This window comes from Amphiura filiformis, chromosome 6 (genome assembly GCF_039555335.1).
Source record: "Amphiura filiformis chromosome 6, Afil_fr2py, whole genome shotgun sequence".
NCBI lineage: Eukaryota > Metazoa > Echinodermata > Ophiuroidea > Amphilepidida > Amphiuridae > Amphiura > Amphiura filiformis.
The window spans coordinates 39,192,671-39,207,268 of record NC_092633.1 but is presented as its reverse complement, the minus strand read 5'-3'; the positions used below and the strand labels follow the sequence as shown (position 1 = coordinate 39,207,268).

Genomic DNA, 14,598 nt, shown 5'->3' with positions numbered 1-14,598 from the left:
ATGCCATAAAGGGGGAGTAATAGGAAAGCAATATCTTACAGGTAAACTTCCCCCTTGCGGCCCCTTGGCTATTATACCATTGCCTAACTGTATTTATAAGGGTTCACTGGATCATTTGGTGAAAATAAAAGCTAATATAAATCATTTCGTTTTAACAATGAACTTTACTAATCTACTCTCTGATTCTCCCATTGTAAAATGGTGAAAGCCTGGGTGGGGCCGGGTGAACGAAAAGCCACTCTTTCAAAGGATGGTATGCCCGGATGGTATGGCACAATGCTCTGTAGTGTATTTATTAATACAAGTGACAATTCATTTGAAACGAATGAACTTTCATTTAGATGACAAATAATCTGTTATACAGGCCTGACTGACCTACATTTTCTGTTTTTTCTGTTCTGTATGCATGTAATTATTTTTGGGGCCAGAAGTGGATTGAGCTTGTCCAAAATTGCTGTATTCATTTAAAGCCCCATGTCATATGTGGGAAAATGGGAGATCACACAAAAACAGCCAGATTTCCTAAAATAACGACAAAATCTGTTAAAACAGGCTGCTGAATTCTGCAAAATTGTGAAAAATGAGGAGAAATGCTGCTAAATATGTGTGATTTACCATTCCTCCCCCCCATGTGACATGGGGCCTAAAAATTGAAATCCTTCAAATCCTACAAAATAAGATCTGTTGGGCTATTCCATTTGAATTCCATACTCCCCATCTGGCAAGACATCTTCCACACAGGGAGTGTGAATATCAAATAGGCTGCTAAATCATAGTGTAAGCACATTGTGTACTTTGGAGCTGTGGAGCAAATTCGATTTAAATTTCCCGATTTTTTTTTATTATCTCAAAGTCCATAAGTAATATCGCATTCTTGTTATGAAACTTCAGTCCGGAATCAATTCCAAAATATACAAGTTGCAGCCCAAATTGAGCTATATCCTACACATCGGCTGCCTTGAGATTCCAGTGGTTGAAAATATGGCCGATTTCGAATGTTTAGAATTCCCCCCACCTACCCCCTTTAAGGCGAGTGATTTCAAATGTAAAATCATGATCTGGAATAGCTCATTTAAAATCAGCTGTTTGGGGAAAAACACTGATTTTGACTGAAAATTGTGAGCAAATTGCAACTTATTGTCAGATATTGGTATTTCTAGAGTCTAACCTCCTAAATACTCCAATAGAACAGGGGTGGTGTTTTTAAATTGCCTTAAAGTGGTAATTTCCCAGTCATTTGAGAGTAAGATGAACACTTATACCTGACACAATCCTTCTGGAGTGAAATTTCACCACTCTAAAAAGAGTTGTGCTTCATTCCACTTTTTGATATTTATATTTTTAGCTGAGATGAATCTCAGATTTTTAGCAAAATAACCATTAATTTATAGTCTTTTGAGAATAGAATTTTAGGATAATATTTTTGACATTGACATGAAATTTATAACAAATATTCTTTACTTTTCTTGAATTAATCAGGAACCACAAGAAAATATTCAAGTACATGTGCAAGATATTGGCAATGTTGCTATCCAAAATGATATTTATGTGATGTAATGAATAGATATGGGCTATAATTTGGTGGCAAGTGCAAGCACAGCTTACATACCAGGGGTGAGTGTGCTTGTCATACATGTATGAAACCTAAAGCGGATAGTGTAGTAAGTGGCGGCACCAGGAATTTTTCCGAGGGCATGTCAGGCAAAGTGAATTTCTGGGGCGAAATTAACAAACTTGCATCAAAAAGTAGACATTTGTGTAATTTGGGTTTTTTGCCTCAAAAGTGGGAGGGGGGGGGTGGCAAGAAAAATATATGGAGGCACCACAATTACTTGGAGGATCAAATGAGTTAGAAAAAAACATAGGGTGACAACAATCCAAAAATTTGTCTAGATTAGGCATTTGGCCTAAAAATGCTAGGGGAAATGCAAATGGGAATTTGAAGGTGGCAAAATGCTAGTGGCGGCCCCTGGAATTGGGCATGGGGAGGGGCAAAGATAATTTCGGAGGTGGGGGAATCAGAAAATTTTGCACAAAGTTGCCACAAAAAGTGGAAGTTTTTGTAATTTGGGGTTTTTTGCCTTATGTGTAGGGGAGAGCGGGGAGTGTTCGCCCTATTTTTTTCTGACCAGCCTAGCGATGTCAATTTTATGGTTAGGGATGACCTGATTAGCCCATGTGAAAGCCCTATGTCTTAGCTATATACGACCACAATCCCAGAACTATAGGCCTTACAATAGCAACATGATAGAGCAAACAAAAAAGTTTTGCAAAGTGGCGAACTTGCCCCATATTGGGGCAGGTTAAGCCCATATGGTGGGGTAAGTTCACCCTAATCACAAAAAGGTTTAAACATTATGTAACAATAACATATTCCATGCAAACATTTAGCAAGAGTATACAGGGCATTCATTCTCTTCTGGGGAGTCACTAAATTTGTTGCAGGGGTCGGGTCAGGGTAAAATGTAGGGGTCCAAAGTGAGCTTAAACGTATCATGTTTACAACTTCAGGGATATTATGGATTAGGACATAAACGGTGATATGAGTAATACTGATACCACATAACTTTAAAAAACATGCTTTTCAGTAGTTTTACCTTGTTTAATGGTATAATTATCAATATTTTGCATAATACGCTGATGGGGCAGGTCCGCCCTCCAGTTTGGGGGTAAGTCCGCCCGGGAAGATATAGGGCTAACATGCCCCATCCTCAAAAATTAACGTGCCTTGTGCACATTTTTGTATTTTCTTTAGGCTATGCAAAATACAAATCGAATAAGGAGTTTATAACTGCATTAAATCTTTAACAAATCCCATATGTTCCAAATACAGATTTCCATTAAAACCATCTGTATTAATGTATCAATGATAATACAACATTATTAATGCAAGAAAAAATTACGTTTTGGTGTATTTTTTTTGTTTTGGCTGCAGTTCGATGAACACGTCCCTATATGTCGCGTAGATAATATGAGAAGTTTATAATGACCTATGTCACCTAATTTTGCTGTCACCAAATTCCCCGATAGCCGTAGTGCTGAGAAACAAGGGGTGGGCGAACCTGCCCCTAGGGCGAACACTCCCCGCTCTCCCCTACCTACCCAAGCACCAAATGCAGATGTTTGATTGAGTTTCCTAGCAATAGCCCCATCAATTCCTGAAATGTAAAATGTGCAAAAAAGGTGTTTTTTATCAAATAATCGCTGCAAGTATACTGCTATCATCTACACCCACCACCAGTTCCACATGATAGACCCGCCCCAAGTTGGATAGCCCCAACTTTCAGTAGCAGAGTATAATAGAGGTTGTGTATAATTATCATACCATAAATATGGCAGACTACTCAAATGCGTTCAACAAAAGCATGATTGCAATCTAACGCAACAGTTCGTCTCTCACACACACGAAGGACACTGGTTTTATCAGTAATTTCATGCACATGGGGTGAACATGGTGAAACCAAGAAGTGAATTCATAGAACATGTAGTACCTGTACAAATCCACTGTAATTGTACATGTAATGGTCTGTTCAATTTTTGGTTATAATTACATTGCTATCAAAATTGTTGACTTTTGCAAATTTAAGAGAATAAAATCTTGTTATTTTGTCAATCTAACAGTAAATTAATTTTTGCTAAACAAAATAGTTATAGTTATATAATAGTACTTTACCTGAATAAGAATGAGAATAAGGAATTTTTGTTTTTACTATCCTATTGCCTGATAGAGAATAGAAAGGTCCAACAATTTATTTATTCCCTATCATGTATGTAGAAAACCAAAGTTCAAGAGGCCTGATCTTTTAGAAATTCCAACCAGAACAGTATGGGAAAGTCATGGGTTTATTCCACAAATGACGTTATTCAGAAAATTTATGAAGAAAATACAATTTAAAGGCCCGTTTAGTGGTTTCAGTGGTTTGCTCATCCGCAAAATGCACGTTTTGGTACCTTTGTTAGTGTCATACATTTGTTAAAACGGTTTGTTCCAAAACTCTTATTTAATGGATCTACTAAATACTAATATAGCAGTGTATATGAAGCTATGGGGCTTTAACTTAGTCAATAACACTGTTTTCTTGTTTTTTGCTCGTATTTCAGAAATACCTTAAATATTTATGACTTATCCTTCACTTAAAGTGATTTATCATGACACAATATATTTTTTATATACTTTCACTGGGATCACTGAATAGGACTTTAACTGTGCACTTACCATCAAGAATAACATTGGTTAGATACAATATAATGAACCAGACTGGATTAGTGGCATAGCAAAACCAAGCTGCAATGAGTAGGATAATCCTGATGTATCCTGAAAAAATCAACCAGATTGGATTATCAAAACGAAGTTGCTATATTAAAGGGTAACTCTGAATTTGTCATAAAATTTGTAATATATCCCCCTTCCCCAACCCCAGTGCCCCTATGATGCTTCACCAACGGCTGTATATTTTCTTCTCAATTGCTTATGCAATTTGTTTGTCCTCATGTTGTTTGCACATATTTAGAGAGACAGAAATGGCAATGCATCAAGCAAGTTAACTGTATAATTTTGTCATTGCTATCAGGGCCAGATTTACCATAGATGGGCCTGGGCCCCCAAATTTTGGGGGTCCCCAAAATTGCCCTGTGCAGTGTCCATCTTCCATTTTAGCCGAAAAACACCATGTTTTGGGCCAAAATAGGGTACAAAAATTGAAAAATTTTGCACGCACTAGACTGTTATTATATAGTAAAATTCAGCTTCAATTTGGGCTAAAATAGTAAAATAGTCTATAATTTAAATTTTTTCGCACGCAAATGTCCTAGCAAAGTCTAAAAACTTGGCCACTTGAGTGCACATGCCTTCCTCATGGTGCGTTTGGGGGGCTTCCAAATTTGGCCTGGCCCAGGGCCACCAAAAAGGTAAATCCGGCCCTGATTGCTATCAGTAGTAGATAGCAAACACTGCCAAAAATCCTACCATGTAAATTAGCTTATTTGTATAGTAAAACTGTGTGTAGCCAGCACTTTTTCAGAGGGTGGGCAAGGGGAGGGGAGCCAACTTTTAAGGGGGCAAAAATTTAGGGACTGGGCTTCTCACATGGGGCAGCTACCCCCTTTCCCCCTGACTACGCCACTGAGACCCTGTGTGAAAGCAAATTGAAACAAACCAGTCTAATTATGTTTACCAGTATCCAAATTTATGATAACCTGTTCTGAAAAAACCAGGAACAAGTTGCATTTTTGACATTTCATAATTTGCATAAAAATCACGGGACAATAAGCCAAAATGATACCAAACTAATATATACATAGCATCAATACTTTTCAAGATATGGATAATTCTATAAATGATACCTTGATATTTTTGGTCAATTGCTATTCAGAGTAATGGGCTTATTAGTTTTCTGCTTTACACAGGATTAAATAGGGATTATCATAGTTAAACTGTCAACATATCGTGCTGTGTTACTGAACATCGTGTATGCGTTAAACTAATATTTCTATCATAATAAAAGACGGTTCATGTGTTTTATTCAAAATCTCAGATTTTGACAAAACTACAACACCTTAGGTCTTGATTTTTGCAGGGTATGTTGGTTTAAGGGCTGGGGTATGAGCGTTTGGACAGTATTTATTTTGGGACATTAGAGCACATCAGACATATCGAATTGCATTCTGAATACTGAAGAATGTCATTCTGATATCAAATAATTTTGATTTTTGAAATTAGCAATTTAATACACATTTTATGGCAAATCATTAAAATTGATATTTTTGATATTTAACAGTACTTGAAGTAAAATTTATAAATCTGATGATTTATACTTAAAGTGTATGTAGGTGGGATGAAAAGCTGACGATCAATTGAAAATTTTGACCTTTAGTATTGAAGATATGGATTTTTTTCCCAAAACACCAAAAAAAAATTAGGTCTTTTTGGGAAAAAATCCATATCTTCAATATGAAAGGTCAAAATTTTCAATTGACCGTCGGCTTTTCCTCCCTACATACACTTTAAAATATATCATTAGATTTATATAATTACCGAGGACTGTTATATATCAAAAATTTGAAAAATATCAAATTTTATAATTTGTCATAAAATTTGTATTATATTGTGATTTTCAAAAATGAAAATTATTTGATATCAGAAAGACATGCTTCAGTATTCAGAATGCAATTCGATAGGTCTGAGTGCTCTCATGTCCCACAAAAATACTGTCGAAGCATACACGCTCATTTTAGATCCCTTAATAAAGTACATTATAAAAGTGTAAAAAACAGAATTAAAAAAAAAAAAAAAAATATTGAGGGCATCCTCCTCAACAAATGTTATAATATGGCTTTAAGGTCATTGTTAAGGGATTGAGCCCGGGATTGAGTTCCATAACAGTGGGCAGGCAGTTCTGATTGAATGATCTATAAACACTTTTTTATTTCTTGCTTGATAATACTTGCATTACCCCCACACACAACCTGTTTTTAGCACGGTTGTTTGATGGCATGTAAAACTGTGTCATTTAAACAATGATGGCGCTATTTATCTTAAATCCTGTTTGCATCTTTACAAGGGGAAGACACTTGGACATATTATTACATGTAGAGCATCAGAAAAAAGACCTACTAAATGGCAAGGGACATTTTAAATAAACTTTTCATCGTAAGGAATAAGTCATATTATTTGCCTAATTCAAATTAAAAATAGTGCCCTCAATTTTTACAGTTAATATCGAATACCAATTACCACAAAAAAGCATAAAAAGATGAATAATTTCATATAGAACCACAAATTGATGTTAGAATAGCTAAAAAATATGTGTGATTATAAGTGTGCATGACAGCTGTTGGTATTGTCCAGGTAGAATTGAACATTTTGTAATGTTAGTGATAGAAAAATTAATAAATGAACACATCAAACAACCATGTTAGAAGTGGGATCTTGGGTCAAAAGCCTATCACTGGCAGCCCGCTGATATGCTATCCTGTGGAATCACAGGTCCAATGAAATTTTACTTCAGCAAGACATACTCCCGTGGACATATTCCACACAGAATTCAACATCCATTCATCCTTGCTATTTGATGCAGAGATTACCTGTTGTTGTTTGTGAGTCTTAAAGCCATATTATAACATGTTCAAACAAAATAGATTAGCTTTTCTTTGCCATATAATGTTAGCTTTTACTGTCAGATATATCCCCTTTTATTTTTGAGCCGAACAACTACGGTAAAGCAAAGAAAATTGGAATTTACTACCAGCGCACATGTCGCTGAGTATGTACCACTCCTTCGGTCATGTTGCGGTACAACCCTTCGTTGTGTATATCACCGTCCCCCACGCCGTGTACGTACTGTGTGTTATGAACATCGTGTATGCGTTCGACTAATAATTCCATCGAAATAATAAAGGGCGGGTTCCGGCGTTTTATTCAAAATCTCGGATTTTGACTACAGCAGGGTATATTGGTTTAATAAAAATGTAATCGTGTAAAAAAAGGAATTTTACAAATTCAGTGAGGGCGTCTTCCTCAGCAAATGTTATAATATGGCTTTAAGGGTAGACTCGGTATTGTTGGTCAAAGCAGCAAAAAATAATCAATTTTCCTTATCTAAATCAATATATTATTGAAAAATAACACTTTGATGTTTTGCAAAGTTAATCATATACTTTGAAAACTTGCTTGAGTTATTGTTGTTAATGACTTATGTATGTTTTACAAAAGTGTTGTTGTTTCAGCCCTCTACAACATAAGGGTCGGTTCATAGTGAATATTCGAAGGCGAATATTCGGCTTCGAATACGTTTTGGGCGTCAAAATATATGCGGCTTGAATATAAAACTATGAACCGGAGAAAGATATATTTCTACAATTCACAGCGTTGCCCTACTGTTAACAAGTATTGCCCGTTGACCAAGGTAAGCAAAATTTAGAAATTTCCTTAGCAAGTAAATAAAATCATAATAGGTAAACTCCATTGAACTATTGTCATGATTTAATGTCTATATAAATGGGTCTAAATAGGAGCAGTGGCGTAACCAGTGGGGGGCGGGGGGATGCAAGCTGCCCCGCGGAAAAAAAAACCCTGGAAGAGTCAAAAATTGGGAAGGGGAAAAGGGGGAAAGAGAGAAAAAGAGGGAGGGGAGGGGAAAGGGGAAAGAAGAGAAAAAAAGGGAAGGAGAAGAGAAAATGGGAAAGAAAGAGGGAAGAGAAGGGAAAGAAGAAAAGAAAAAAAGAGGGAAGAAAGGGGGGGAAGGGAGAAGAGAAAAGGGGAAGGGACTCAAGGGAGAAGAGAAAAGGGAAAGAAAGAGAGAAGAAGATCTATAGGCCTACTACTTTCATTGTGAAATTTGTACTCTGAAACACTGATATTTTCTAATATGCCAAAACCAGGAGCTTCATGGCGCTCAGCCCCTTGACCCCATACTGGGCTTTGCCCCTGGACCCCGTAGTAGACCCCACCGACTCCACCCGTTTAACGCTTTTAGGGGCATTTATGACCTGCCTGTAACAGGCGCGGAGGTTGACCCATACCTTCTTGTATTTTTCAACTGCAAAGCAAATCAAGAAATTAATGAGTCAATAGATATAAATAAATAAAAATAAATAAATAAGTCAATAAATACATAAATAATTAAATAAATAAATAAATAAATAAATAAATAAATAAATAAATAAATAAATAAATAAATAAATAAATAAATATATCAATATCATAAGATATGATTGAAGCGGCGACAAATATGACAGCCCTCACAAGTGTTATATATGAGACCACCCACGGTGACCAACCAAATATATATCTGTCGAGTTCAACAAAATTCAACTCCTACAAATATATTTCAGGTGAATACTTTTTTCATTGGCTGATATCCACTTGAGATTGGTATCATCAAAGTAGTATTGCTCTCATTTCATGATTCATTGAGCAATCAATTTTGGCATTTGACCGAAATACGCGTCAAAAGATAAAAGGTCTCGTTCCGAACTTGTGTAGGCCTACATTGCTATGGCCTAAATGTGTTTTAATGCCTGATTCACAAATTATAGAAATAAACAAGAATTTATTTTAAAAGAACACGCATAATGATATGGTACCAACGCTCGTGGTTTTGGTTGTTCTGCATAGTTTATGAAGATATTCATTGCAAAGCGCTATATATCCATTCCTACATATTACTTATTTTGCCCTCTTAATTATTAATTATAATTATGAATTTGACTGATAACAACGCATTACATCTTTATTCCGCCCAAAATAACATCGTTTATAGGTGCAAAAAACGTCAAGAATTCCGCTAGTGCGGAAAAGATGACAAAAATGGGTGAACCTCCATGGCAAATGCATTTTATATCAATAACCAATGATTTACCACCCCCAGACCCTCACACATCCTCTGCCAGGGACAGATGCATATGGGGACCTAGAACTGGGGCCAAACATTATTTATGTAAAACCTGGGTGGAGGCATAAATCTGAATTTGGAGTTAGACTTTTTTTCTGCATCAGTCGATTTAAATGGAGCTACGTTAGTATGGAAACATTCACTTGTACATTTAGGTTATGTTTGTAAGCCTAAATATCATATTATTTGCATAAAACATTACTTACCATCACTACAGCATTGGAATGCTATTGCCTGCCAGGCATTTTCCTTTATTTTCATATCATATAAAAATGGGTATGCTTGTACTGCACTAATAAGGGCACACCACTAAATCAATGCGCCATTTGTGTAACCCTAATGAGTTCGGTAAAATACAGAAACTATTTGAGGCTTTAGACTTATTAATCAGAAAGAGTGGCGAATTATAGCTTAAATAAAAGTGGAAAGCCTATACATAAATTTGAGTCACTAACAAAGTCGCATTTTTATCATTATTGAGAAAATAGGTCCGCGAATTAACAAATGGCAGAATCGGGTTTGCAGTCTTGAGAGCATGTCAAAACACCAAAAAAAATTACGTCTTTTTGGGAAAACAAATCCATATCTTCAATATGAAAGGGCAAAATGTTCAATTGATCGTCGGCTTTTCCTCCCAGCTACATACACTTTAAGAAAATATCATTAGATTTATAATATTTACTTGAGGACTGTTATATATCAATATGTGAAAAATATCAAATTTTAATAATTTGTCATGAAATTTGTATTATATCGTGAATTTCAAAAAATGAAAATTATTTGATATCAGAAAGACATTCTTCGTATTCATAATGTAATTCGATATGTCTGATGTGCTCTCATGTCCCACAAAAATACTGTCGAAACGCTCAAAACGCTCATTCCAGATGCCTTAATTTTCATTGGGGATTTTTGAAATTTTTGTTCGTTGAACGATATTCAGGTGACCTCGAGCCTTTCATATAAATCAATAGTATCTCACTACTATCAGTTCGCGATATTTAATCCGGTTCAACTTCGGCGTGTCATCATATTTTATTAGTTGCCGTATATATTTTGGCGTCACAAAAAGTATTGAAGCGAATATTAAGCCTTCGAATATTCACTTTGAACCAACCTTAATTCAAGAACCAAAGGACCTACAACAAAAGTGATATTCGAATTCTTCTATGTGCTGCATCGCTATGAAGCGATCAATGCAATTTTGCCAAAGCTCACTACCATTACGCAAGATGCTGTGAACTCCAGGGGCACTTCAATATGAAATGGATATAGGTATAGGGCTGGCACTTCCCCACTAAGGGGTCATTGGGTGAGAGCATGATTTTTGGCATTCGGTGAGAGCAAAATGTAAAAAATATGGGGTCATTGGGTGAGAACATGACCATTTTTTTAAATGGAATCGTTGAGTGAGAACTACCAAATCGCAACAGTTTGAAATACCCAGCAAACACAAAAGCGTTTTCGACATGATTAGCAAAAGGTTATAAAAGGTTGTAAGAAAACGTTTAAATGTCGGGTTATATAAAGGGTATATTAAGAGTATAAAAGCGTTTTCATAACCTTAAAAAACATTTTTGATAATCTACTGCTCAGCAAACAAAAATGTTTTACAGAAAAGCGTTTAAATGTCGGGTTATATAAAGGGTATAAAATTGTTTTAATAACATTCCAAAAACATTCTTGAAAACTTGATACAAAAAATTCTAAACAGAATGTTATTTTGGGGTTGAAAAAATATTTTGCGAAAAATGTTTGCCCAAAATATTTGCAATAACGTTTTAAAAACGTTTTCATGACCTTTATATAACCCGACATTTAAATGTCATTAAAACGTTTTGAAAAAAACATTTTAAGAACATTTCTGTGTTTGCTTAGTGCAAATATTTTAACATAATGTTATTTAAGTGTTGACAAAATATTTTGCAAAAATGTTTGCAAAAATAGTTTACAATAACATTTTTGAAAACATTTTAAAAATATTGTTTGTAGTGTGTTTTCATACAAAAGCGTTTAAAAACGTTTTCATGACCTTTATATAACCCGACATTTTAATGTTATTAAAACGTTTTATGTAAACCAAAAGCCAAAATATAACTTATTAAAAACGTTTTTATAACGTTTTTGTGTTTGCTGGGTAGTTGCTAACCTCAAGTATATGTGTCACTTAATGTGGACCATAGTGACATTGAAATCTTCCAACTGTTAAACTGTTTTAAAATTGGGTTCTGACCTGTAAACACTGACCAGGGCCTGTGTATTGATGGTGACATTTACTATGCTGGTTTCATACTTTCCTGCCGCTTCATCTTTGAAGATGATTTTGCTTCACGCGCAGTTGCACCAGAATCGCTAGCGGTGACCAGCAGCAAGCCAATTATATTGATCATTCCATCACTTCGCTCAAGCGGCAGCATCACTGGGAGTTGAATTCAAATCAACTTGGAGCAGTGCCGCTGTGACGTATGACAACAAAATACGATTTTGGCCCATTCTGCTCCGCTTGCAGACAAGTGCAAGTGGCATGATGAAGCATCACACCGCTCAGCGGCAAGCGGCAGAAAGTATGAAACCAGCATTAGACTTTACATGTGTATATTCAAGGACTTTATCAATTTATTACAATAAATACCGGTACACATATCATGCTGAACAACAACTAAAATTCTATAAGGCTCATTCAGATCCCACGCGAGGGATGGGGTGATGAATCGCCCTCATATAAGAAGCAGAACTTGACTGCCATCGAGGGTATTATGTTTCCCTCAGAATGCACTTGAGGCAAACGTTGTCATTCAAGCGCAACATCGCAGATGGCCGCATTTGAGAGACGCAAGTTGATGAGACCTGCACAGGATGCAAAGACGCTTCAGATGAGACACAGAATTGTTTTCGTTCATCTCCATGCACCGTCGGCAAGGACGGACCCGAATACCCCCAATTTTCTCCCCATAGCTGATGGCACTATTGTACCTGGCGGTATAGGAGTCCGGGTTCTCCTTCTCTAATTCTGTGATCGCCCCTAATACTATGGTGCATGCAATCATCCCCCATGTTGATGCCTGAATGTCGGTTTCTGATCAAAATGACCTCATATTTGGCCATTTTAGCTTAAAACTTTTTTGGCGCTCTTTGTACAAATTTGTTCCACTGTTCATCTGCACCATATTTGAGCAATTAAGCTTCACTATGGCAAAATGTTCACGCCCTTCGGCACAAAATTTTCTAACCCCATCATGTCAAAAAGAAATCTATGTCATTGGAATCATTTGAAATGTTGGCCAAAGTTGCTGGGGAGTCTCTGGTAAAGTCTACTAACTCATATTATTGTTTTTGGGGAGTCTCTGGTAGAGTCTACTAGCTCGTATTATTGTTTTTAAAATAAACTTAATACTGCACTATGTAAATCATTGATAACAATTCCTTATAAGACCTGACAATAAAGAAGTCATTGCATTTCAAGTAGAAATAACATAATTTAGATACAGATGTTGTATACAGCATCCGTAATAAGCCTGTAACTGGCCTGTAACTTTTTGGCTGGGCCGGTCAGCAGGACCAGCAGTCTTGTTGCCGGCCGGCTGGTCAGTAACTTTTTTAAAGCTCAAAGTATTAGTTTTTAATATTCAAACACATGTATGCATTGACAATCTGTCATTTATTAAATCATTTATGATGCATGGTATAAACTAAATTTAAATTATTTGATCCAAAAAATTCCTTATAGTGTAACTATTGTGTGTAAATTCCTCAAAGCTAGAGTTCTTGAGGAATGGTTAGGTTGATCTGGTCTATGAAGAACAAATGTGACATGATCTGGTCCATGGGGCCAAAGGTAGCAAATTTGAAACTGAGATAAAGGTAAAAATATGGAGTAAAAAACAAGAAAAGACATAAGAAAACTATAAAAACAAGTATGCTAGGCGTTTGGTGTTTTCAGTAAATGATATGTATAATGTCATAATATAAAGTTGCTCAATTTTCAAAAATGCCTCCTTTGGCCCCCATGGACCAGATTGTGTCACATATATTCTCTCGGACAGAGTGAGAAGTTGGATCATATTGGTAGTAAAATTATTACTAATTGACTTGGAAGATGGACATCTCACTTACCAATAATATTTGGAATGTACAGCAACACTTCAAATCCCATTTTAACCAGCACAGTCAGTAGGCCTAGTAAGAACCCCTGTATAGGTATAAAGGTGAATTCTAATTGTTCATCGTTCAGCCAATATTTAATGCTCAGATAACGACGTTTTCACATATTTTTTTGTGGGACCTGAGAGCACTAGACTGCAGCCCTCAGTCGTCCATCGTCTGGATTGACGACTGAGAAAACTATGTGGAAAAAAGTGACGGATCTTGCAACAGGATTCCTGTGGCATAGAGCATGCGCAGTTGTGTCCAAATTGACCTTTTGACTGAGTTTGTTGTTTTAGAACTTCAGAGCGTGATCTTGTCACAACGACGCAGGTACAGCTACACGGTACACGAGCGCCATTCTGAATTCTGATATCAAATAATTTGTTTGAAATTAGCGATAAAATGGCAAGTGATTAAAATTTATATTTTTGAAATTTAACAGTCCTCAAAGTACATTGTATAAATCTAATGATATATGCGGTACTTTTAAAGTGTATCACTATAATATCAAACATATATTAAATTTTAATGAGTTGCCATAAAATTTGTAGAATATCGCAAATTTCAAAACAAAATCTAAATTATTTGATATCAGAAGGACATTCCTAGTATTCAGAATGTAATTTGATATGTCTGATGTGCTCTCAGGGCCCACAAAAAATACTGTGCAAACGTTGCTATCCAAATTTTTCCTTTTGAGAAATGTAGAACTTCAAGCCTGGTATTGGTGAATAACTGCTCTTTGTGAGTTTTGTAAGAATCCTAAATCTTGATTTAGAAAATAAATTACTGGTCCACTTGTTCAATTCATATAGTGCAGTAAATGGATAATGTATCTAAAAGTTCAAGAAACTTGAAATCTTGATCCACCAAGTACATACAGTCATTTGACGCATTGCAAAACAAAGCAGCATAGTCTCATACATGCAGAGCAGCTTTTCACGAAATATGCAACTACTATTAAAATAATTATGTGATTATACGTGCTTTCCTAAACTGTTTGAGTATCAAAGCACAGGCTTTACATGCACAGTTTACGAATTATCCTGGAAGTTGGGAT

At 35.9% G+C, this 14,598-nt stretch overlaps 1 protein-coding gene across 1 annotated transcript in view; it reads right to left on the bottom strand.

Moving 5' to 3' along the window:
* The window catches only part of LOC140155408 (uncharacterized), a 39,364-nt gene that overhangs the window by 17,511 nt on the left and 7,255 nt on the right, over window positions 1-14,598 (bottom strand). Inside the window, exons 2-4 of the mRNA XM_072178251.1 lie at window positions 13,506-13,581; window positions 4,217-4,315; window positions 3,103-3,158 (exon numbers count right to left, since the gene is read on the bottom strand). Coding sequence (XP_072034352.1) covers window positions 3,103-3,158; window positions 4,217-4,315; window positions 13,506-13,545 — 195 coding nt within the window. The 5' untranslated portion in view covers window positions 13,546-13,581. The remainder of the gene's footprint in view (window positions 1-3,102; window positions 3,159-4,216; window positions 4,316-13,505; window positions 13,582-14,598) is intronic.